At 69.2% G+C, this 23,384-nt stretch overlaps 1 protein-coding gene across 1 annotated transcript; it reads left to right on the top strand.

Moving 5' to 3' along the window:
* Window positions 1–4,111: 4,111 nt before the first annotated feature.
* Window positions 4,112–23,107, top strand: COL16A1 (collagen type XVI alpha 1 chain). Its single transcript, XM_088530972.1, is given in 69 exon segments — window positions 4,112–4,237; window positions 4,332–4,449; window positions 5,613–5,736; window positions 5,825–6,100; window positions 6,177–6,257; window positions 6,357–6,485; window positions 6,819–6,872; window positions 7,808–7,834; window positions 8,023–8,085; window positions 8,200–8,241; window positions 8,321–8,365; window positions 8,592–8,627; window positions 8,950–9,012; window positions 9,304–9,348; window positions 9,424–9,519; window positions 9,617–9,655; window positions 9,759–9,794; window positions 10,096–10,131; window positions 10,240–10,353; window positions 10,445–10,480; window positions 10,656–10,691; window positions 10,778–10,841; window positions 10,920–10,993; window positions 11,082–11,117; window positions 11,971–12,024; window positions 12,194–12,292; window positions 12,397–12,432; window positions 12,543–12,650; window positions 12,736–12,858; window positions 12,925–12,978; window positions 13,051–13,092; window positions 13,571–13,606; window positions 13,826–13,879; window positions 13,974–14,042; window positions 14,148–14,201; window positions 14,287–14,313; window positions 14,387–14,452; window positions 14,576–14,623; window positions 14,702–14,755; window positions 14,844–14,897; window positions 14,987–15,031; window positions 15,120–15,218; window positions 16,419–16,454; window positions 16,554–16,634; window positions 16,714–16,758; window positions 17,068–17,112; window positions 18,212–18,265; window positions 18,355–18,408; window positions 18,741–18,794; window positions 18,895–18,939; window positions 19,031–19,084; window positions 19,186–19,221; window positions 19,386–19,448; window positions 19,531–19,602; window positions 19,695–19,748; window positions 19,839–19,883; window positions 20,038–20,082; window positions 20,160–20,213; window positions 20,294–20,347; window positions 20,440–20,490; window positions 20,621–20,710; window positions 20,791–20,826; window positions 20,911–20,955; window positions 21,040–21,228; window positions 21,312–21,378; window positions 21,456–21,632; window positions 21,700–21,749; window positions 21,751–21,778; window positions 22,905–23,107. Coding segments are annotated over 69 exon segments (4,701 nt in total). The 5' UTR covers window positions 4,112–4,155.
* Window positions 23,108–23,384: the final 277 nt, after the last annotated feature.

Here is a 23,384-nt window from a genome sequence, read left to right as displayed (position 1 = left end):
CGCAGCCTCCACGCGAGCTGCAGCTTTCCGCAGAGCCGCCACCATCAAATCCCGGCCTCTCGGAGGAGGAAACGATGGAAAAAGGCCGGGCAGCCAGGCGGGAAGGGCCTCCTCTCCCGCGGCTGCTCCGGCCCATCCCGCCAAAGCGTCTCCCCCCAAAGAGGCGAAACTGCTGCTGCTGCTGGAAGGAATCGGCTGCATCAACCTAAGGAAAATTGCCCCAGGCGCTTCCTTCACTGCAAATTTGGGAATCTGGGAGCCTGGTGCTGAGATAAATGCTGAGTTGCTCAAATCGCGGCCGCAGGAATTCCCTGCGGAGCAGGTTGGAGCACGCCCAAGCCGCGGGGCTGGGCCTGTGCCGGGCCGGGATGCTGCACTCGGCTGCCTCGGGATATTGGGGATCCGAGACGAGACATCCCACGCCTGGAAACTGCAGAGCTCCTCTGTGGATCAGGTTTCTTGGCAGCCGAAGCGGCTGTTTCTTGGAAGTGCGGCTGGTTTTTCCATGCCGGCTTGGTGGGCAGCAGGAATGCTCCTCCAGGCTCCTTGCTGTGCTCCAGGAAAGCTCCTCTCCGGCTCTTCCCAGCGCTCCGGCGCCGTCTCCCCTTGGCCACCTCCGTGCCCTCTGACTCCTCTCCTTGCCAGGAAAGGCCGGTGCAGGGTGAATAAGTGGCGAATAAAAAGGAATTAGGAGAGTTGTGTTATGTTTCCTACTCACTTGCTTTAATTACCCTTAATTACAGCAGCAGGCAGCGAGTGACAGAATTAAGTGCTCTGTGTTCCCGGCTCGGGGCTGGCGGCGAGTGGAGCGGCGCTTCTGACCCGGCACACGCTCCGCCCGAGACGGCTTATTTACTGAGGGCTGGATAATTAATATCAGCTGTTAATTACGGCGCGTTTAGAGAATGTGTGTGTCCCTCATGCGCGTGCAGCGACAGGGACGATGCATTTGTCATGGCTGCAGAGGTGGCTGAGGGGGCCAGCGCGTGCCAGGACGCCGGCTCCAAGCCCACCGGAGCCTCCGCATTCCCAGCCCTTCCATGGGATACGGGATGCGGTGCTGGTGCCCGGGAAGGAGCGCGCAGCCCAGCGCCTTCCTGCTCGGCGCAGCCCTGCCCCTGCGTGGCCGCTGGAAAACAGCTCTGCTGCCATTTGGGAACGTCGGCGGCCGCTTCCGCGCGGGAATCCTGGAGGCTGGGCCCTTTCCTTGACTCAGCGTGGCCGGCGGAGCCTGGACGTGGCGGGGGCCGCGGCGCCCTCCCTCTCTCCTTCCCTTCCTCCCTCCCTCTCTGCCTTTTCCCAGCTCTTCCAAGCAGATTTCGGCCGCTCTCTGTTCCTGCTCCAGCCCATCAGGAAAACCCTTGGAAGGGGGAAGAGGGTCAGCGCCAGCAGCAGTGCCTCCGTCTGCGCTGGGCGCCGGAGCCGGGCAGCGGAGCAGGCAAGGGCACCCCCAGGGTGCCAAAAAACCCAGGGTGCCAAAAAACCCAGGGTCACTTTGGATGCCCCAGACCAGGGGGGTGGCCGGGCTGCCCTGTCCCAGTTCGGGACCCATGGCCACCCGCTCCCGCCAGGGCCACCCGCGACGCCGGCGCGGAGCCGCCGGGAGCCGGGAGCGATGCCAGGCGTCCCCGGAGCGGCTCGCTGGGGCCGCAGGGTGCTTGGAGAGGCGGCATTTTAGCACTGGAAAGTTGGCGGCTTCACCGCTGGGACGAGGCGGGAGCCTGGCGGGATGAGGCCGGTGCCTGCGCTAGGGCTGGAGTGTCCCCAAGCCCTGGGGGCTCCTTGTCACAGGGGCTGTTCCTGTCCCAGCTGGGCACCTGAGGGTTTGCCCAAGCCTGGCAGGAGCCCAGGCGTCCTGGAAGCACTCGGAGCATCCCGGCTCCAGGATATCTCCGTCTCCCAAAGGGGAGCTACCTGGGTGCCACCTGGTCTGCGCCCCTCTGCCTCCCCAGGGAGGAGGAAGCACCTGGGGGGCTCCACACGGCCTGGGGACAGGAGCTCCTTGTGCCACCTCCTTGGAGCCGGGTGGCCGGTTGGGGTCCCCACTGGCGACCGAGGGGAGGTGGCTGCGAACCCCCCTCCTCCCCCGGCGGGAGGAGGAGGAAGGTGGCGAGGAGGGAGCGCAGACGAAGGCCCCTCACCGGAGGGCGGGCAGCGGCCGGGGGGGACTCGCCCCCGCCCCGGGGGAGGCGGGGAAGGCGGCGGGGCCGGCCCGGCGCGGCGGGGCTGCCGGGGGGGCCGCCCGGAGCGCGGAGCCGCCGAGCGCGCAGGTGAGACCGGAGCCGGCGGGACCCGAAACGGGCCGGGCCGGGCCGGGGGTCGGGGAGGCCCCGGGGGCGCCGCGGGAAGCGGCACCGGCACCGGCGGCCGCAGAGGTGCCGGTCCCGGAGGTGCGCGCGGCGCAGACGGAGCTGGGGACGGGGGACACGCGGAGCGGGCGACGGGGCCGGCCCGGGGGAGCGGGGGAGCAGGCAGGGCAGGACGGGGGGCTCCGCTCGCTGCCCCCTTCCCCCCGGGTCCCGTGTGTCGCGCGTGGGGGCGGCCGCGATGCGGCCCCCGCTCTGGCCCCGGTGGCGCCGCGCGCTCCGGCGGCCCCGGCCCCCCCCGTGCCTCGTGGCAGGAAGCGGGGCGGGGGGGGGGGGGCCCGGGGCGACCCACGCGACACCCCGGGGACCCGCGTGGGAGTGGGACACGAGGTCCGGGGCCGAAAGCTCCCCCGGGACTCCCGAGCGGGCAGTGTTGGGGACACGTCTGGGGACACGTGGGGGGGCTGGGGACGCGCCTGGGGTCTGCGATAGATGGGCTGGTTGAACCCCCAAATGTGGGGGGCCGAGGGATCCCCAAATGTCCCTGGCTGGAGAATCCTGCAGGGCACAGGGCCACGCTCAGTCCCCCCAGATCCCTTGGATCCTCCTGGAGCCAATGGTTCCGCTGGCAGCGCCGGAGCAGCGAGCAAGCCTGGCATCGCTGCCCGATCTCCACGTGTCCGTCTGCACGGACACCCCACGGGCACCGCACCGGGGTGCCCCCCTGCCCACAGGCTGGGCTGGGGCCCTGGGACCCCTTGCAGGGGCATCTCCCAGCCCCTTCCTCCCTGCGGCACCCAAAGGAGACGCTCTTTGGGGACAAGCAAATCCCGCGGATGTCCCTTCCACAGGGGACGCCAAGGAGCTGCCCAGGACAGTGGTGCCCGGCGCGCACCCTCTCAGCATCTCATCCCTGCCCCTTCTCTCCCCCTCTAGGACCATGAGGGTTGCCTGGGCCCTGGCGCTGGCCGGGCTGCTCAGCGCCTGCGAGGGGCAGGAGCCGCCCCCGGCCGCAGCAGGTAAGGGGGCCGGGGACAGCGGGTCCGGCCGTGCCGGGGCCTTGGGAACGCGGTCCCACCGGGGATCCCACCGGTGGCTCTGCAGCCGCGTTCCCGGCGGCGTTCCCGGCACAGGGGCTCCGGAGGCGGGCGGCTGGGAGGAGCTGGGAGGCCCCGCTTGCGTCAGGCTTGGCCAATCCTCCCGCCGCCCCCCAGCTCCCGCCCTGGCTGCAGCCCCTTGGCGGGATCCGGCCTTTCCAAGCGCTTTTGGTAGCGAGCACGAGACCTCGATCCCGTTTCTCTGCATGGGACCCACGCTGAGGAGTTGAAGGGAGAAGCACCGAGGTGTCGTGTTGGGCACAGAGGGAGGGTGGCAGCACCGGGATCTGTCCCGGATCCGTCCTCGCAGCACAGGGCAGGCGAGCGGCCCGACACCGCGGCTGCAGCAAACAAATTCCTCTGCTGACATCTCCGCTCAACATCTGGGAGCATCCAGCGGAGGAGGAGAGCTGCTGCTAAAGCAATAAATACATCAGGGCCCTTGCAAACAGCTTCCCCGTGGTCGTGCCTGATACGGCATTTCCTGCCCGTCCCCGTTCCCGGCCTGTCACGCTCGCTGGCCGCCGCTCAACCTCCCTGCTGGTCCTGCCTGTCCCCCCCGTGCGGGTCCTGGTTGTCCCCTCCGTGCTGGGAACCTTGGGCCACCGGTGCCCAGTGGCATCGTGGGCATTTCAGCCAGTGAACTTGGCAAGCTGGGCTGAATCCGAGTGTGCTCCTGGGCTGTTCCAAGTGCGCTTCCCGGAGGCAGGCGGCTTGCAAGGAGCCGGTGGCCTCAGGGACAGCGCGGTGACATGTGGCTTTGCCATGCAGAGGAGCTGTGTCCACCGCTGCGGGACGAGAACCTACTTGGGGACAAGTATGCAAACGTGACGGGTGAGGAGAGCGCCGCGGCCCTGTGACGAGAGCATCGGGCCTCAGCCCCCGCGCTGCGAGCGGCCGCCTCTCCCTCCTGCTCTGCACCCCGCAGGTTTCAACCTCATCCAAAGGTTCGAGCTGCTGAAGATGTCGGCCGTGAAGAAGATCCGCAACCCCAAGGGGCCGCTGATCCTGCGGCTGGGCGCCGCGCCGCTCGTGCAGCCCACGCAGTGAGTGCCGGCGCGCGCGGGGCGACCCGACTGCCACGCACACGCGCGATGCTCCATGGTCCTGCGCCCGGGGAGGCCGCGGGGCAGCCCTGGCACTGCCCCGTGTCACCTTCCTCCTGGAAAGCCGGTCCCGAGCGGCAGCGGTTCGGCTGGGCCGCGGCCAGGCCTTGCGCAAGGGCCGTGTTTGCTCTCGCGGCTTGGCAGGCGCTCGCCGGGGCCGGACGAGCCGCTCGGAATGCCGCTCCGCTCCGGAGGCGGGCGCAGGGAAAGCCGGGGAAGGAAGGGGCTCTCCCGAGGGATGCTGGCATGAGGGTGGCAGCGTGGGATGCAGGAGATGCGGCCCCGGCTCCCGCCTCCGCAGCCGAGTCCTCGGGTGGCTTTCCGAGGGCGGATGCGGCAGCCCGGGGTTGCTTTTGGCCGCCTGCCCGTGGGGCTGGGCGCCAGCCCGCGGGAAGCGCTCGGTGCGGGGAGGGATGCGGAGACCCGCGCGGCACCGTCCCGCTCTCCCGCGAGTGTCACCGGATCCGCTCTGGCCCCGGAGCACAGACGGGCCCGCAGGCTCCATCCCACTCCCGGCTCCTGCCCTGGTCCCGCTCCAGAGCGGTGGCTTGGAGAATCGCTGGCGCACGGAGCCGAGAGCCGTTGGCAGCGCTGTAGCCCAAAGCAAATATTTCCAGCGAGCTGCAGAGCTCTGGGGCGAGATGGGCACGGACGTGCCGGGCACGGAGGGAGGGAGGCCCTGGCTTTGGGGCTGGGACACGCGGCTCCGTCTCAGCTCCTTCCCGTGCGTCTGGGCCAGAGCAGACGGGATGTGGCGGAGCCGCCGCCAGCGTCTGGAGGGACGGAGCTGGAATGGGGGTGGCCGGGGATGGAGGCGCCCAGGGATGGAGGTGCCTGTGGATGGAGGTGCCTGTGGATGGAGGTGCCCAGGGATGGAGATGCCCGGGATGGAGGCACCTATGGATGGAGGTGCCCAGGGATGGAGGCGCTCAGGGATGGAGATGCCCGGGAGGGAGGCGCCTATGGATGGAGGTGCCCAGGGATGGAGATGCCTGGGATGGAGGTGCCTGGGGCGGATGCTCCGCCGCAGCCATCCAGCCACTCGGGCCGTGTCACTGAGCCCGCCCGGGGCTGCGTGGCCCCTGGTGACGTCCCCCTCGCAGGCGGCTGTTCCCCCGCGGGCTGCCCCCCGAGTTCACGCTCGTGCTCACCCTGCGCCTCAAGAAGAACAGCAGCAGCCAGGACTGGTACCTCTTCCAGGCCACCGACCGCCAGGGCTACCCCCAGGTACCACGCGACAGCAGGCCGTGAGCTGTGACAGGGGACACGGCCGCGGTGGGGACAGTCCCGTGCAACGTGTCCCCTCCCTGCCCAGCTCTCGCTGGCCCTGCACGGCCCTGAGAAGAGCCTCGAGCTGCAAGCCCGCGCGCCTGGGGACGCCTTCGTCAGCACCGTCTTCACGGGCAAGGGCGTCTCGTCCCTCTTCGACGGCCGGTGGCACAAGGTGGCCCTGAGCGTGCAGAGCCGCGCGGCCACCGCGCACATCGACTGCGGCTTCATCTCCGCCAAGCCGCTGGCGCCGCGGCGGGCGCTGCTGCCCGAGGGCCATGCCTTGCTGGGCCTGGACGCCGTGCGCGGGACCCCGGTGCAGGTGAGCGAGCGCCCGGTGCTGATGGTGGCACCCGGCCCCGCGTGTCCCTCATCCCCGGCGCGTGTCCCCGCCGCAGTTCGACCTGCAGCAGGCTCGGATCTACTGCGACGCGGCGCTGGCGCGGCACGAGGGCTGCTGCGAGATCTCGGCCGGCGGGGTGAGTCCCCAAGGGGAAATCGGGGCTGTGCGTCCTGGGGTCCCGCGCGCGGAGCTGCTGCCGATCCCGGGGCTCCCGTTCCCGCTTGCCTCCCCGCAGTGCCTGGCGGAAGCGCCCAAGACGCGGCGGCAGGCGGAGCTGGGGCACAACCTCGTGGAGATGTCCCCGCACGCGCCGGGCAGGCTCTTCACCCGCTGCTTCTGCCTGCAGGAGCCGGAGGGCAGCACGGTGAGCGCCGCGGGGACGCTCCCTGCGCCGGTGGCCCTCGTGTCGGGCTCGGCGCCATCGGCGCCGCGGAGCACAAAACCACATGGATTTGACCCTGGAAAAGCCTCATATTTTCCAGAGCTGCGGAATGGGGACTCAGGGACAGAAAGGGGAGGCTCCAGATGGGCTGGGTGCGAGCGGCTCCTCTGCGGAGGGCTCTGGCCTGGGGCAGTGTCACCTGTGGGTGTCCCGTGTCTGTCACCCATGGGTGCGTGGGCAGGCATAGCCCTATGGAGGAATAAACCCTGGTGCTCAGGGCTGCGCATGCCCCACGGGGCTCTGCTCTCTCTGCAGGAGCCAGTGGGGGCTTTGGGGAAGACCATCCTCAAGGGCGACCTCGGGGATAAGGTGAGGGCAGGTGGCAGAGGGCGGCCAGGCCGGGTGCTCCGGTCCAAGGCTGTGTCCCGCGTGGGTCCCCGCTGCGCACGGGCCTCTCCGGTCGCTGCCAGAGCCACGGGGACGCGGGCACAAAGTGGCCTGTGTGCTGCCCCGGGCGGCAGCCGAGCCCCGGGGTGCTCCATCACCGCTCCCAAGTGCCGCAGGGGCCTCTCCGTCCCCCCGTGCGGCTCCGGAGCGTGGCCGGAGCAGGGGCAGGACCCCGCACGCTGCCCGTGCAGCCGCATCGCGGGGCCGTGGCCGCGCAGCCGGGATCCCGCACGGGCGCTCGGGCAGCGCCGCGGGGCGCGCTGGGCCACCCCGCGCTGCCGCTCACTGTGTCACCTCCCCGCAGGGCTACCGGGGCCCCCCTGGGCGGCCGGGGACGCTTGGTGATGGGGTGAGTCCCGCGGGACAGGGGGGTGCCGCCTTGTCCCTCCTGTGCCACCCCACACGAGGGGGGACACAGCTGAGCAGGGGGGTGACAAGTGGCCGCGTCTCTTCCAGTGCCCTCCCTGCTCGCTGCCTGCGGCTTCCACGAATGTAAGTGCCATGCCACACCGTGCCATGCCATGCCATGCCATGCCATGCCATGCCATGCCATGCCATGCCATGCGTCGCCTCGCCCTCCTGGGCAGCCGGGAGGCTTTGCCGTTGGAAGTCGATCCGGTGACATCCCCATGTGCTGGCCGCAGAGCGGCTCTGTCACCCCCGCTGCCGTCCCCACGGCTCCTGGCCTGTGTCCCAGGGAACATCTGGCTGCCTGGGATGGTCCCTGATGCTCTCCAGATGCAGGACGGTTCCTATGGCAGCCTCTATCCGGAGTCACATGGCAGGAGGGGCGGGCATGGCGGCGGGGACCCTGGCCAGGAACTGGGGCCACATGTGACATTGGTCTCTTCCCCTAGGTCACACTCGGTCCCCCAGGCCCAAAGGTAGGTCTGGCATCGCCCTAGGGACATGCAGGGACTGGCTCCAGTGGGGACATGGCCATGGAGACCCTCCGTCCTGCCTGGAGCCTCCCAGTCCCCAAGGAGCACCCTGGTCCCCATGGAGCATCCCGGTCCCCACGGAGCATCCCTATCCCCGCATGCCCCAGCCGCTCCATCCTCCTCTCTTGCAGGGCACAAAGGGAGAACGTGGCCTGTCCGGCCCCCACGGCACCAAGGGGGAGAAAGGTGACCGCGTGAGTGTCCCCATGGGGGTCCCGCGGACACGGGGAGGGGACAGGTGGCCCTGGGGCTGCAGCCGTGGCCCATGCGAGCCCCGCTCGCACTGAGCCCTCCGCTCTCCCTACCAGGGTGCCGACTGTGTGCGGACGGTCCCTGACGGCCCCGTGCAGGTGAGACCCCCCCCTCCTTGTCCCATCCATGTGTCCCTGTCCCCACCACGCTCCCCTGACCCCCCCTCTCTGTCCCCAGTGCGCCGAGGGCCCGCGGGGCGAGAAGGGGCAGCGCGGGGACGCGGTGAGTGCTGCTCCGCCGGGGGCTCCGGGACCCTCCGGAGCCGTGGGGCCGGGATGGGATGTGCTGCGGGTGCAGCCCAATGGGGCTGCGGCTCTGGCACCGCGGCTCCTTCCCAAGGGTTTGCATGGCATCACGCCAACCTTTGGGTGCCACATCCCACGTGGTGGCCCCGGTGCATCCGCAATCCCGGTGATTCCATGGCCTCGCTAACGCTGCCGTCTCACAGGGGCTCCCCGGAGCGACTGGCGCTGACGGGCAGAAGGTAACGGCGGCCACTTGGGCAACGCAGGGGGCAGCAATGCAGGGGATGGGGCAGCAATGCAGGAGATGGGGCTGCAATACGGGGGGCTGCAATGCAGGGAGTAGCAATGCGGAGGGGCAGCAATGCAGGGAATGGGGGCTGCAATGCAAGGGGGTAGCAGTGCAGGGTGGGAGGCAGCAATGCAGGGAATGGGGGCTGCAATGCAGGGGGCAGCTGTGCAGGGTGGGGGCAGCAGTGGGGGCCATGGGGCAGCAGTGGGGCCGGGGAGCCCCCGCATTTCATGCACAGGTGAGCGGAGCCCCCCTGACTGCGGCTCTTGCAGGGCCAGAAGGGCGACAAGGGCGACGGGGGCCTGCAGGGCAAGCCGGGCCGCCCGGGACGTGACGTGAGTAGCCCCGGGCAGCCGGGGGCTCCCGCATCCACGAGTCACTGTCCTCCCGCATTCCCGGTGCTCTCCCTGCTCTCTCCCACATTCCCAGTGCTCTCCCTGCTCCCTTCCACGTGCCTGGTGTTCACCATGCTCTCTCCTGCATTCCCAATGCTCCCTCTGCTCCCCTCTGCATTCCTGCTGCTCTTTCCCATTTTCCTGGTGTTCTCCCTGCTCCCTCCTGCATTCCCGGAGCTCTCCGTGCTCCATCCCGCATTCCCGGCACTCGCTCTGCTCCCTCTCCGGCAGGGCCGTCCCGGGGAGATCTGCGTGGTGGGACCCAAGGGCCAGAAGGTAGGAGGGGGCTCCAGGGGGGCTGGGGGGCACCGGACCCCCCGTGCCCAGCTGAGCCCCCGCGGTGCCTTGCAGGGCGACCCAGGGCTGGTGGGACCCGAGGGGCTGGCCGGTGAGCCGGGACCCCCGGGAAAGCCGGGATCGCCGGGAATTGGCTTTCCAGGGAAGCCGGTAAGGATGCCCGGGCCTCGGGAGCATCCCAGGCTCCGTGCGGGTGTTGCCGGCTGCATGCGGAGCGCAGAGTTAACGCTGTCCTCCCCCCCGGCAGGGTGACCCTGGTGGCCCCCCGGGACCCAAGGGGGACAAGGTGAGTGTGTCCGTGCGCCGGGATCAGCCGGAGCTGCCGATCCGCCGCATCCCGCTCCGGCAGCCCCAGCACGCGGGCTCAGCTCCGCTCCTCTCGCCTCTAGGGCAGCTCCGGACCCGGAGGATCCCCTGGGAAGCCCGTGAGTACCGTGGGGGCAGGGCTGGCTTTCCCGGCTGCTCCTGTGGGATCCAAGCCTTGGCGTGGAGGGGACCGGGGGGAGCCGCTGTCCTTGTTTATTGCTGGGGCCCTGGGATGCATCCCTGGGTTCCCGTTCCCGGGTGTGCATCCTTGGGGCACATCCCTGGGTTCCCGAGTGCGCATCCCTGGGGCACATCCCTGTCCCATGCTGGATTCATGCTGGATTCCCATGCTGGATTCCCATCCATGGGCAGTGGCTGCTCCCATACGCAGCCTCCTCCTCCTCCCCTTTCCTTCCACAGGGCCCCCCTGGCGCCTCAGGGACAAAAGGTGACAAGGTGGGTGCAGCACCTGGGGGTCTCGTCACTGTGTCACCCCCACTGCCCCAGTCACGCTGTCGCCCCGGGGCTGGCGGTGGCCGCGTGTCACTGTGCCCATCCCGGCAGGGCGAGCCGTGCCAGCCGTGTCCCGTGTCTGTGGGGACGCTCGGGGCCACCGGGCTCCCCGGGCAGCCGGGAGCCAGAGGAGAGCCCGGAGCGCCGGGCAAGGACGGGATCTCGGTGAGTCCCAGCGTGGCGGGAGGGGACACAGGGTGGCACCAGGGTGTCTCTCTGCTTCCCTAATGCTCCCTCTTGGCTCTTCCATCTCCAGGACAGACCTGGCCCCACCGGACCCAAAGGGGACAGGGTAGGTGCTGCCGGAGCCGCGTACGGAGCATCCTCTGCGGTGCAGGGTCGATGCCCCGGCAATGGTCCCGGGGCTGAGATGCTCCTGGAGGGAATTGGCTCCCGGGGGCGGGATTGGCCCTTGGAGCTTGCGAGGGGGTTGACGCCGCTGCCCGGTCCCTCTCTTTCCTCCGCAGGGAGACCCCGGCATCAACGGGATAAAGGGCGAGAAGGTGAGTGCGTCCGTGCGTCCTTCCGAGCCACCCGGGATGGCGACGCGGTGTCCGCGCCGCCCGCCTGAGCCCTTGTCCCTGCGCAGGGTGACTCGTGCGTGGCGTGTGACACCGGCATCCTGGCCGCGCTGCTGCAGAGCCCCGCGGCGGGGCCGCCGCCGGTGAGTCCGAGCCCTGTCCCCATCCCCGTCCCCGTCCCTGTCCCTATCCCCGTCCCGGGCGCGTGCCGGGCGCGTGACGCCGCGGGGTGTCCGCAGGGCGCCGCGGGGCTGCCCGGGCTGGCCGGCATCAAGGGCGAGAAGGTGAGTGACCCCCCCCGGGCCCCCTCCCCGCGCCGGGCGCAGCCCCCGCTGCCCCCGGCCGCCGCTTCCCGCTCCCGCTCCGCTGCAGGGCGACGGCGGCCGCGCGGGACCCGCGGGTGCACGGGTGAGTGCGGACGGGGGGGACACGGGAGGGTTTGGGGGTACCTAGACGGGTGAGTGGGGACATGGAGGGTCACAGGAGGATTTGGGGGGCACCCACATGGGTGAGTGGGGACATGGGGGGAAGCGGGAGGGTTTGGGGGGTCCTGGTACCCACACAGGTGAGTGGGGACGTGCAGGGACCTCGGAGGGTTCGGGGGGCACCCGGATGGGTGAGTGGGGACATGGGGGGACATGGGAGGCTTTGGGGGGCACCCACACATGTGCGTAGGGACGTGGAGGGACATGGGAGGCTTTGGGGAGAATCCAGATGGGTGAGTGGGGGGACACGGGAGGCTTTGGGAGGTCCTGGCACCCATACGGGTGAGTGGGGACGTGCGGGGACACGGGAGGCTTTGGGGGGCACCCGGATGGGTGAGTGGTGACATGGAGGGACATTGGAGGCTTTGGGGGGCACCCACATGGGTGAGTGGGGACGTGGGGGACACAGGAGGCTTTGGGGGGCATCCAGACAGGCGAGTGGGGACATGGGGGGAAGCGGGAGGCTTTTGGGGGCACCCACATGGGTGACTGAGGATGTGTGGGGACACGGGAGGGTTTGGGGGGCACCCACATGGGTGAGTGGGGACGTGCGGGGACACGGGAGGGTTTGGGAGGCACTGAGATGGGTGAGTGGGGATGGGGGGGACATGGGAGGCTTTGGGGGGCATCCAGACGGGTGAGTGGGGATGTGCGGGGACACAGGAGGATTTGAGGGTACCTAGACGGATGAGTGGGGACGTGGAGGGACGCGGGAGGCTTTGGGGGGGTCCTGGCACCCAGCTGCCTCTCACCTCCACGTCACCGCCTCCATGCAGGGGCTGCCAGGAGAGAAGGGACAACCGGGAGCGCAGGGAATCAAGGGAGACAAGGTGACACCCTCCTGTCCCCAAATGCCCCCTTCCCCGCACCCCCATCCCCGGAGCTGCCCAGAGCTCGGGCGCGGGCTGAGGCCGGTGCAGCTCATTGCACGGGGAGAGCGGGGCCCAGCCGGGGCTCCCGCACCTCCCGCGCTGCCACCGCAGTGTCCCCTCTCCGCAGGGCGAGCCGTGCGGGCAGTGCCCGCCGGCCCCACAGGCCCTCCAAGCGGCCACCACGGCGGTGGCCGTGCCAGGGCCGCCGGGACCACCGGGCAGAGCGGTGAGTGGCCCCCGTGTGTGCGGCGGGCGGAGGATGCTCCGGTGATGCCCGTTTTGGGCACCACGGGGGACATCCCGGCCTCACCGGCTGCTCCGTGTCCCCAGGGCAAACCCGGAGGTGCCGGTCCCCAAGGGCAGAAGGTGAGAGCAGCGCCGGGCCGCAGCGGAGCCCGGGGACGGCAGCGCCCAGGGCTGCAAACCCCCCTGCCCACGGGCATCCCCGCACCAGCCTCGTGCCCTCTCTTTGCCAGGGGGACGCAGGGAGCCCCGGGGACCCGGGCACGCCGGGCCTGGCCGGTGTCCCAGGGCTCGCGGGTGAGCCCGGCATGCGGGGCCCAGCTGGGCCCAAGGGTGACAAGGTGAGTGACGGGGGGTCCCCATGGCCCTGCCGCGCGGAGCCCCCCGGCTCCTCCCGACCTCCCGTCCCTGCTCCATCCTGCCCAGGGTGACGCCTGCGAGTCCTGCCCCGTGCTCCAAGGGGAGTTCTCGGACGTGGTCGGCATTCCCGGAAAACCTGGCGCCAAAGGGGAGCAGGGCGCGCCGGGCACCGGCGAGCCGGGCAGACCCGTGAGTGCCCGCGGTGCCCGCGGCTCCGCGGTGCCGGTGCCCCGGCACTGACCGTGTGTGTTGCAGGGGAAGCCGGGACTGCCCGGGATCCAGGGCCCCCCCGGGCCCAAGGGGCTGCAGGTGAGCGGGGGACACGTGGGGATGGGGCACGGGGGGCCCTCGGTGCCGCTCACTCCCTTTCTGTGCCCGCAGGGCGAGCGGGGCCCGCGCGGGATCGGCCAGCCTGGCCCCACGGTGAGTATGGGGGTGCTCGGCCCCCCGGCAGGGCCCATAGCCCTCGGGGGCTTGGAGGGGTCAAGCAGTGCCATGCTGTGCCGTGCAATGCCGTGCTGTGCCATGCAACACCGTGCAAAGCCATGCTTTGCTGTGCCATGCCGTGCAATGCCATGCTGTGCCATGCAACACCGTGCAATGCCATGCTTTGCTGTGCAATTCCATACAACGCTGCACAATGCTGTGCAATTCCATGCAGTGTTATGCCATGCAATGCCATGCCATGCTGTGCTGTGCCGTGCAATGCCGTGCAATGCTCTGCAATTCCATGCAATGCCGTGAGGTGTTGCACGATGCTGTGCAATGCTGCACGATGCTGTGCAATGCTGCACAGTGCCATGCAGTGCTGCACAATGCTGCTCAGTGCTGTGCAGTGCCGAGCAATGCCGTGCCAGGTGGCTCGATCATCTAACACACTTTCTGTTCTCCTGTTCCACAGGGAGAGCCTGGAATGACTGGACCACCTGGAATAGCTGTAAGTAGCATGTTGGACTCCCAACATGCCCAACTCCGCAAGCCGTGGGATCTCCCAATTCCTGGTGGGGTCTTTCCGATGCAACTCACCCGTGCTGGGGGTGGAAGTGTAATCCCGACCAGAGCAGAGCTCCGGAGCAGCTTTGCTGCCCCATGGTATCACTGATCCCGCACGGGGCACTGGGACGTCACTGCAGCTAATGCCACCTCTGGTCCCCAGGGCCCCCCTGGACCTCAGGGACCCCCAGGCACCGCCGCAGAGAAAGGCGCCAAGGTGAGACCGGGTCCCCAGGCTGCTGCCGACCTGTCCCACTGTCCCCCTTCCCACGTGCTGGATGCTCCCTAATCCATGCTCCCACCCTCTGCAGGGATCTCCAGGGCCCAAAGGTGACGTGGGCCCCCGGGGACCACCAGGGACCAGCATCACGGGGCCACCGGTAGGTCCTCCCTTCTGGGGCGGCATCACCACCCTGCACCCCAGGAGCGGGAAGCGGCAAGGCCGCAGCTTCCTCCCGCGCTCCTTGCCCTCCTCTTCCTCGCAGGGCCGTGAAGGGCAGCAGGGGCTGCCGGGGGTGCCCGGCTCGAGCGGACTGCCGGTACGTAGGGACACGGGATAAGGCACTGCTGGGGACGGGGACAAGGAGGTGGCCACGCACTCACCCCTCTGCCTTTCCCGCACAGGGAGAGAAGGGCGCCCGCGGCGAGAAGGTGAGTGGGGACTGGGGTCCCTGTGGGTCCCCACGGGCTTGTCCCCATATCCCTCACCCTCCTGTTCCCTCAGGGAGACGCTGGCGAATGCCTGTGCCAACCCGGCGCCCGGCAGGACGGCGGCTCCGTGGGGATGCCGGTAAGCGCCGCGCGCGCCCGCTCTGCTGCCGCTGCCACCACTGCTGCCGCCGCTGCCACCGCTGCCACTGCCCCCGGCCCCGCTTTGTCCCCGCTCACCGCTCTGCCCTTCTCTCGGCCCCAGGGAGCGCCCGGACTCTGGAGCGGCGCGTCCTGGCAGCCCGGCCCGCAGGTGCGTGCCGGCCCCCGGCGCTGCCGCCCCTGCCCGCCGCGCCCCGGCCTCACCACCCTCCTCGTGTCCCCCTTGCAGGGTCCCCCCGGAGCGCCAGGACCCCCCGGGCCGCCCGGCGCCCCCGGACGCCAGGTGAGTGCCGGGATGGGGAGGACGGGATGGGGCCTGCCCGCTCCCGGCAACGATGGGGCGGCGATGGGAGCTCTCCGCTCGGCTCTAGGGCATCCCGGGACACAACGGCCTGCCTGGACTGCCAGGACCGGCTGGAGACTTGGTAGGTAGCAGCAATGCCAGGCACAGGTGGGTGCGTGCCCAGCCCTTCCTCATCCTCCTCATCCTCCTCCTCATCCGTGTTCCTCGCAGGGGCCACTGGCCGTGGTGGCCGAGAGGAACATAGAGGTGCTGAAGGTGAGAGTGCAGGGACGGGGACGGGTGTGAGGGCACGGGGACGGGCGCGCGGTGCCCAGGCCACGCTCAGCTGCCATCTCCTGTCCAGAGCCTGTGCGGGGACTGTGTCCAGCTGCAGGCCGCCCTCGCGGCGCCCGCCGAGGACACGGGCAGGCCGGGCGCCCCCGGCACCGAGAACTGCGCCCGGGTGAGTATCCTGCACCCCGACGAGATCCGGAGGCGGGAGCAGGGATGCTCCCGCAAAACCAGGCATTGGGCAGCGTGTTGGTGGTGCGACATGGCACACGTGTGCACGGTGCTGGTTCAGTGTGGTACATGCATGCGTGGTGATGATGCAGCACGGCACATGCACGCACAGCAGTGGTGCACTGCGGCACACGCGTGCATGGCACTGGTGCAGCGTAGCATGCACATGCACAACGGTGTTGCAATGTGGCACATGCACACACGGCAAAGGTGCAACATGGAACACGCGTGCATGGCGGTGGTGCAACACAGCGCACACATGCACAGTGGTGCAATGCAGCACATGCAGACACAGCGGTGGTGCAATGCAGCATGCCCATACACGTTGGTGGTGCAACATGGCACACACATGCACAGTGGAGATGCAAAACGACACATGTGTGCATGGCACTGGTGCAGCATAGCATGTACATGCACAACGGTGTTGCAACATGGTACACGCACACACGGCAGAGGTGCAACATGGCACACGTGTGCACGGTGCTGGTTCAGTGTGGCACACGCATGCATGGTGACGATGCAGCACAGCACATGCATGCACAGCAGTGGTGCAGTGCGGCACACACGTGCATGGCACTGGTGCAGCGTAGCATGCACATGCGCAATGGTGTTGCAATGTGGCACGTGCACACACGGCAGAGGTGCAACACGGAACACGTGTGCACGGCAGTGGTGCAACACAACACACACATGCAGCACTTGCAGGCACGGTGGTAGTGCAATGCAGCACGCCCATACACGTTGGTGGTGCAACGTGGCACACGCATGTGCAGTGGAGATGCAAGAGGACACATGTGTGCATGGCACTGGTGCAGCATAGCATGTACGTGCACAACGGTGTTGCAACATGGCACACGCACACACGGCAGAGGTGCAACATGGAACACGCGTGCATGGCGGTGGTGCAACACAACGCACACATGCACAGTGGTGCAATGCAGCACATGCAGGCACAGCGGTGGTGCAATGCAGCATGCCCATACACGTTGGTGGTGCAACGTGGCACACGCATGCACAGTGGAGATGCAACATGACACACATGTGCATGGCTGGGCATGCTCCGGCTGCGCCGGTCCCCTCCTGAACACGCGGGGCCGAGGGGCACCCTGCTCGGCGAGGGTGACCACGGCTCTCCTTGCAGTGCTTGGCCCAGCTGCCGCGGGCAGAGGAGGCTCGGGTGAGTGCCCCGCGCCGCCGGCAGCCCCGCGCGCTCCGCTGCATCCCGGAGCACTGGGGCGGGCGGCAGCATCTCCTGCCACGGCCCCATTCCCCACAGGGTGACAGTCCCGACACGGACTGCGTGGGTGAGCCTGGGCACCCGGGCACCCCGGGCATCCCTGGAGAGAGAGGGGAGCAGGTAGGCGCCACGCTGAGGATGCCAGGGCTGTGATGTGGGGGTGCCCGCGGCTCATTGCACCCTTGTCCCCTCGCCCCAGGGCTCACCAGGACTGCGGGGACCCCCGGGGCCGCCTGGTCCTGTCGTAAGTACCGGGGCCGCGCGCCCCTGCGTGAGGGCATCGACGTGGGGCACCGGGGCAGGGGGCTTGGACACCCCCGCAGCCCCCCTGGCTGCAAAGCACCAAGGGGGCGTCCCCGCCCCGAGGCCACGGTGATGGGCAGAGGGCCCCAGCCACGCCAGCTGCTGCGATTCCGGAGGTGGAGGCGAAGGCGCTGCCCCCTCTTCCCAATCCGGCATTCTCGGAGCCGGCACCAGGGGCTGCCCGTGCCCGGAGCGGCCGCCCGGCTCCCGCGGCGGCTCCGGCCCGTGACCTGCCTGTTTCTCCCCTCAGGGCCCCCCAGGCTTTCCCGGAACGCCGGGCGCTCCCGGACTGCCCGTAAGGACCAGCACGGCTCTGCTCTGTGCCGTCTGTCGCTGCCGCTTGGTTTGGCTGTGTCCTCGGCGCCCTGCGGGCACCGGCACAGCCGGTCCCCCCGCCTGTCCCCTCCCCTCCTCTGCCACCACCACATGCCCATCTCACGCTCTCCAGCTCCTCCAGCTCCATGCAGGGGCTCTTGGATGGGCCTGGCTTCCCAGAGTTGGGAATGGCCTTCCTGAGCTGGGGACTGTCATTCCTGGTGCTGGGAGGCTCCTGCGTCACATCCTTTTGCCTCCCTTTTGCGCTGGGGGCAGTGGCCGTCCTTGAGACCGGCTCCGCAGGGACCTGTTGGCTCCGTGACACCTGGCGCTGCTCCAGCTGCCTGGTCCCCATCCCGTCCGCTCCCGGGCTCCTTCCTTGCTCCTGGATGGAAGGAGGCCCACGATCTCCCCATGGAGCTGGAGCTGCCTGGGTTCATCTTCCTCATTCCCGCAGCCTCATCTGGGGTTACCCCCAATCCATCATCATCTTCATCCTCATCTTCATCCCGCTGTTTCCACCTGCGGTGGAGCCGCTCTCCGGGGCAGCGCGGAGGCAGGGAGAGGCGGCCCCTGCCCTTGCTGGCCGTGTCCCGCTCCCGTGTCCCCGTGTCCTGCTCCCCGTGCGCTAACGGCACCGTAACATCACGGTCTGTGTGCGGCAGCGTGTCCTGTCCGGCGTCACTCCATCAGCCCCCGTAACCCCCACTAACCTGCCCCCAGTGTCACTGTTCCGATGCCCGCCCAAGCACTCGGAGGCTCCTGGCTCCTTCCCAGTGTGATCCTGGTGCGAGCCGGTGCAATCCGGGTGTGATCCCGGCGCAATCCCGGGGCGACGCCGGTGCAATCCCGGTGCATCCCGCGCCGCAGCGAGCCGGGCGGCCTCATCCCTGTGCAGCGCGTTCGGGGAGCGCTGCCCCGAGCACATTTGGGGACGGCTGCCCCGAGCCCCCGAGGGCTCGTTCGCAGGGTGACGATGGTGACAGGAGGGACCGTGCCCTGTCCCGCAGCCCCTGCCCTGCCCTGGTGGGTGCAGGCTGGGCTGGGGGCCCTCCTGCATCCACCTCCTCTCTCCCAAGGGTCTCCAGGGCGAGCGCGGCCCCGCTGGACTCGCTGGAGCCAAAGGGGAGCCGGTGAGTGGGAGCGCAGCCCGCACGGGCTCCGGGCGCCGGCCCGGGCAGCTCCGCGCCTTCATCCTCCTCCTCTTCCTCCTCCTCCGCAGGGACCGCCAGGGCAGCCTGGGTATCCCGGCGCCACGGGCCCTCCCGGCCTTCCCGTGAGTACACGCGTCCCTGCCGGGAACGGGATCCTGGAGTGCCGCATCCCGGCCCAGGAGCCAGATGGCGCAGCCAGGACCCGGCTGTCCCCTGTGCCCCATCCATCTCCTGGTGTCCCATCCGTTCCCTCTGCTCCATCCTTTCCTCATCGGTCCCCTGGTGACCCCCATTTCCACCCCCATCTGCCCCCGATGCCCCCTGCATCCCCTGTGCCCTTCATCCCATCTATCCCCTGATGTCCCCTCCATGCTCCGCGCATCCCACATGTTCCCCCTCCCGCGTCCATCCTCGGTGTCCCCCACGCGGTCCCTTCACCCGCTTCCTCCCACAGGGCAGCAAGGGCGAGCGAGGCTACATGGGCCCCCCTGGAGAAAAAGGGGAGCCAGTGAGTGACCCACGGCGAGCGGGGTTTTGGGGCGCAGGGGGCAGCCACGTCCCCCCTGTCCCCACAGCCACCTGATCCCTGCTCTGCTCTCCCTGCCCAGGGTCCCCCCGGCTTGGACGGCATCCCCGGTCCCACGGGACCAGCGGTAGGTCCCGGGATGAGCCTGGGTGGCAGGGGGGAGGCTTGGGGGGCCCGATGTCCCCCTTGCCCGCTCAGCTGCCGATTCTGCCCCACAGGGGCCAAGGGGCGAGCGGGGCCTCCCGGGCGGCGCCGGCGAGAAGGGCGACCAGGTGAGTGTCCCCCGGGCGCGGGGACCCTGCGCGGGGCCACCGGGCAGGCACGAATGCGGCTCTGCGGCCACCCCGACGATGTCCCTCTCCTCTCCTTGCAGGGCTTCCAGGGACAGCCTGGCTTCCCAGGGCCGCCGGTGAGTGCGGGATGCAGGATGTGCGGGATGTGGGATGGGATGGAGCACGGCTGGCGGGATACAGGGTGCACGGCCGCTGCCGCGTGAGCCCTGCGCAAACGCGTTGGGTTTTGGGGCCGGCTCTGCCACGCGGTGCCCTCACCCAATGTCCTTCTTCTCCACAGGGGCCTCCCGGCTTCCCGGGAAAAGCAGGGCCGGCAGGGCCGCCGGGTCCCGCCGCCGAGAAGGTGAGTTCCATGGTGACACTCCGCCGTGTCCCCGTGCCGGAGCGGCCTCCGGCAGCGCTCCCGGCTCCCGACGCTCTTGCAGGGCAGCGAGGGAATGCGCGGCCCCACGGGAATGCCAGGGCCCCCCGGTCCGCCCGGGCCACCAGGAATCCAGGTAAGACAGATCCGGCCTGGGAATGGGTCTCCCGGGAGCTGCCGTTCCCGCAGCTCCTCCAGCCGCGATCCCGAACATCCGCGTGTCCACAGGGCCCCGCCGGCGTGGAAGGGCTGGACGGCAAGGACGGAAAGCCGGGAATGCGGGTGAGACAAGGCGGGGGACAAGGTGCCAGCGTCCCTCCATGCAGCCCCGTGTGCACGAGCCCACCCGCCTGTCCCACTCTGTGTCCATAGGGTGACCCCGGCCCCCCCGGGCCACCAGGGATGATGGGGCCGCCGGTGAGTGACGCTATTCCTTGATGCCACCCGCGTTGCTCCGTGCCCCGCAGCCGGGATGGGACGTCGTGTCCGTGCAGACGGACAAGGGGACGCGTCGAGCCAGCGGGGACGGACCTGCCGGCCGGATCCCCACTGGCCTCTCCCCTCCTTGCAGGGCTTCAAGGGCAAGACGGGACACCCGGGTCTGCCGGGACCCAAGGTGAGCGACCGTCCCCACCATGTCCACGTGTCCCCACCATGTCCACGTGTCCCCACAATGTCCCTGTGTCCCCCTAGGGTGACTGCGGCAAACCTGGCCCCCCTGGCAGCACGGGCCGGCCCGGCGCGGAGGTGAGCGGGGCCGTGGGGACGGCGGGAGGCTCCGGTGTCCCCTCCTTGTCCCCGCTCCCGCTCAGCCGCTGCCTCCGCAGGGAGACCCCGGACCCATGGGACCGCAGGGCCGGCAGGGACCTCCGGGGCTGGTCGTAAGTGGAAACCTTCATCCCTGTGGAATGAGGGGGGCTGGCGGGGGAATGGCTCCTTCCCGATCCCAACGCCATCCCGCTCTGCTCCGCAGGGTCCCCCGGGCAGCCCGGGGCAGCCGGGCCCCGCCGGCCTCGCCGGAGTGGTGAGTACGGCCCAGCTCATCCTGCCCCATCCCGCGGAGCCGGGCAGGGAGCCGGGAATGGCCTGCTCCACTCCCCGAATCCGGCCGCCCGCGCCGCCTGCCCGGCACCTTCCTCCCGCCTTCTCCCTAGGGATCGAAGGGCGAGCGGGGATCCGCAGGGGACCGAGGGCTGCCGGGAATGCCGGGAGCACCAGGGCCACCGGGACACCCTGGACCCCCGGTGAGTGCCGGGGTGGCGCTGGGTGCACAGTGAGGTGCCAAGGACCCTGCTCCATCTCACGTTTCCCTCTGATTTTCCAGGGAGAGATGGGACCTGATGGACCAGTTGGCAAAGAGGTATCGGAGTAATTCCCCTCCAAGAGGATGAGGATGATGGGGATGCTGCTCCAACCTCACTGCCGCTTCTCCGTGTATCCATAGGGCCCCCCAGGAAAGCCCGGCTCTGCGGGACCAGCCGGACAGAAGGTGAGGATGGAGCTCGGTGATGGTGATCCCCGCTCCTGGGATGTTTCCACCCTGCATCCTGCCTGTTTCCCTGTTTTCCCGCAGGGCGAAGCAGGATCTCCGGGCGAGAGGGGCTACCCCGGCGAGAAGGGCCGCGCCGGGACGCCGGGGGGGCCCGGCAAGAGCGGCTCCATGGGGCTGGTGGGGCCGCGGGGCCCCGCCGGAGAGAGGGGCCCCCCCGGCTCTCCGGGTCCCGCGGGCAGCCCGGGAATGCCAGGACCCCCCGGGATGATGGTGAGGACGGGGACAGGGAGAGCGGTGCCGGGACGGGGGGACCCGGCGTGGCGCGGGGGCCATCGCCGCGCTCGCTGTCGCAGGCGGACGCCGTGAACTACGACGAGATCAAGCGCTTCGTGCGGCAGGAGCTGAGCAAGATGTTCGACGGTGAGAGCCGGGCGCCGATGACCAAGGGGGTGGACGGGCCACCGCGCTGACCCCCACCCCGCCGTGTGTCCCCACAGAGCGCATGGCCTATTACACCTCCAGGATGCACTTCCCGCTGGAGACGGTGTCGGCGCCGGGGCGGCCGGGGCCGCCGGGCAAGGACGGGCTGCCGGGGCGGCCGGGCCCGCCGGGATCGCCGGGGCTGCCGGGGCAGATCGGCCGCGAGGGCCGCCAGGGCGTCCCGGGCGCGCGGGGTAGGTGCCGCCGCGGCCGCGGGGCCACCGCGATGGCGCCTCGTCCCCTCACCGCCGCGTCCCGCAGGAGAGCCGGGCGCCAAGGGCGAGAAGGGCGAGAAAGGGATCGGGATCATGGGGGGACAGCGGCCCGCCGGGGCCCCCAGGTGAGTCCACACATCCCTGCTGGGTGTCCCCTCCGTGTCCCCTCTGTGTCCCCTCCATGTCCCCACCTTTTATCCGCCTCCCCGCCATGGACTCAGATTCATTATGATTGGAAAAGACCTTTAAGATCATTAAATCCAACCGTAACCCCGTCCCCGCCATGCTGCCAAGCCGTGTCCCCAAGGGCCTCATCTACATGTCCCCATCCGCAGAGCTGGGTGTTTTATTAATGACTTCTTAGTCATCGTAGCCACGATACAGTCACCTCCCTTCCTGTCCCCCCTGCCACCCACCGCAAACTTAAATCTCCCGAGGGACCTGTGTTTAGTAGCTACATACACGATGTGGGTGCTTGGGTGTATGGGCAGCCCTGTCACCCATCGTCTTCCTGCCGTGTCACCCATCATGTCCCCAACGTGTTGCCCATTGTATCTCCCCCATGCTGTCTATCATGTCCGTGCCCATGTCTCCCATTATGTTCCCAATACACCACTCATCATATCCCCTCCATGTCATCCACCATGTCCACACCAGGTCTCCCATTCTATCCCTGCCATGCTTCCTATCATGTCACCCATCAGATCCCCTCATGTCACCAATCGTGTCCCCACCATGTCACCCACCGTGTCCACACCATGTTGCCCATCATGTAGGCACATGATGTTTCCCATCGTGTCCCCAACATGTCACCCATCAGGTCCCCTCCATGTCACCTATCGTGTCCCCACCATGTCAACCACCGTGTCCGCACCATGTCGCCAATCATGTAGGCACACGATGTTTCCCATCGTGTCCCCAGCATGTCACCCATCAGATCCCCTCATGTCACCAATCGTGTCCCCACCATGTCACCCACCGTGTCCACACCATGTTGCCCATCATGTAGGCACATGATGTTTCCCATCGTGTCCCCAACATGTCACCCATCAGGTCCCCTCCATGTCACCAATCGTGTCCCCACCATGTCGCCCACCATGTGCGCACCATGTTTCCCATCACCTCCCCACCATGTCGCCCATCATATCCCTGCCATGTTGCCCATCATATCCCTGCCCTGTCACCAACTGTGTCCCCTCCATGTCACCCACCGTGTCCCCTCCATGTCACCTGCCGCCTCCCTCCCCTTAGGGCCGCAGGGGCCACCGGGCTACGGCAAGACGGGCCCCCCGGGCCCCGTGGGGCAGCAGGGGGTCCCGGGGGTGCCGGGTCCCCCCGGCGCCGCGGGGCAGCCGGGCAAGACGGGCGAGTGCAGCCCGGCCGCGTGCCTGGCCGCGCTGCCGCCGGAGCCGCCGCTCTTCCCGCCCAAGAACCTCAAGGGGCCCTTCGGATGAGTGCCCCCTCCCCCGGCACACGCGTGTTCACGCGTGTCCACACGTGTGCGTGGCGTGTTCGTGTGCGGACGGCCCCGCCCGCGCCAATAAAGGGACTTTTCAGCCCAAACGTTGCCTCCCGTCTCCTCTGTGCTGCGCCGTCGTGGCGGGGGGGGTGAGGCTGTACCCCCCCACACCAAAATCCAGAGAGGTCGCTGGCCCTTTAAGACTCCCCCCGGCCGCAGCCGTTTTCCCGCCTCCCTCTCACGTGACTCGGGCAGCACCGCCTGGAGGCGGG

The sequence above is a fragment of the Tinamus guttatus genome, unplaced genomic scaffold, assembly GCF_059628265.1.
Source record: "Tinamus guttatus ecotype Peru unplaced genomic scaffold, ASM5962826v1 Tinamus_guttatus_pri_ptg000397l, whole genome shotgun sequence".
Taxonomy (NCBI): Eukaryota; Metazoa; Chordata; class Aves; order Tinamiformes; family Tinamidae; genus Tinamus; species Tinamus guttatus.
Note: the sequence above shows the minus strand (reverse complement) of the source record. Positions and strands in the feature narration are given on the sequence as shown.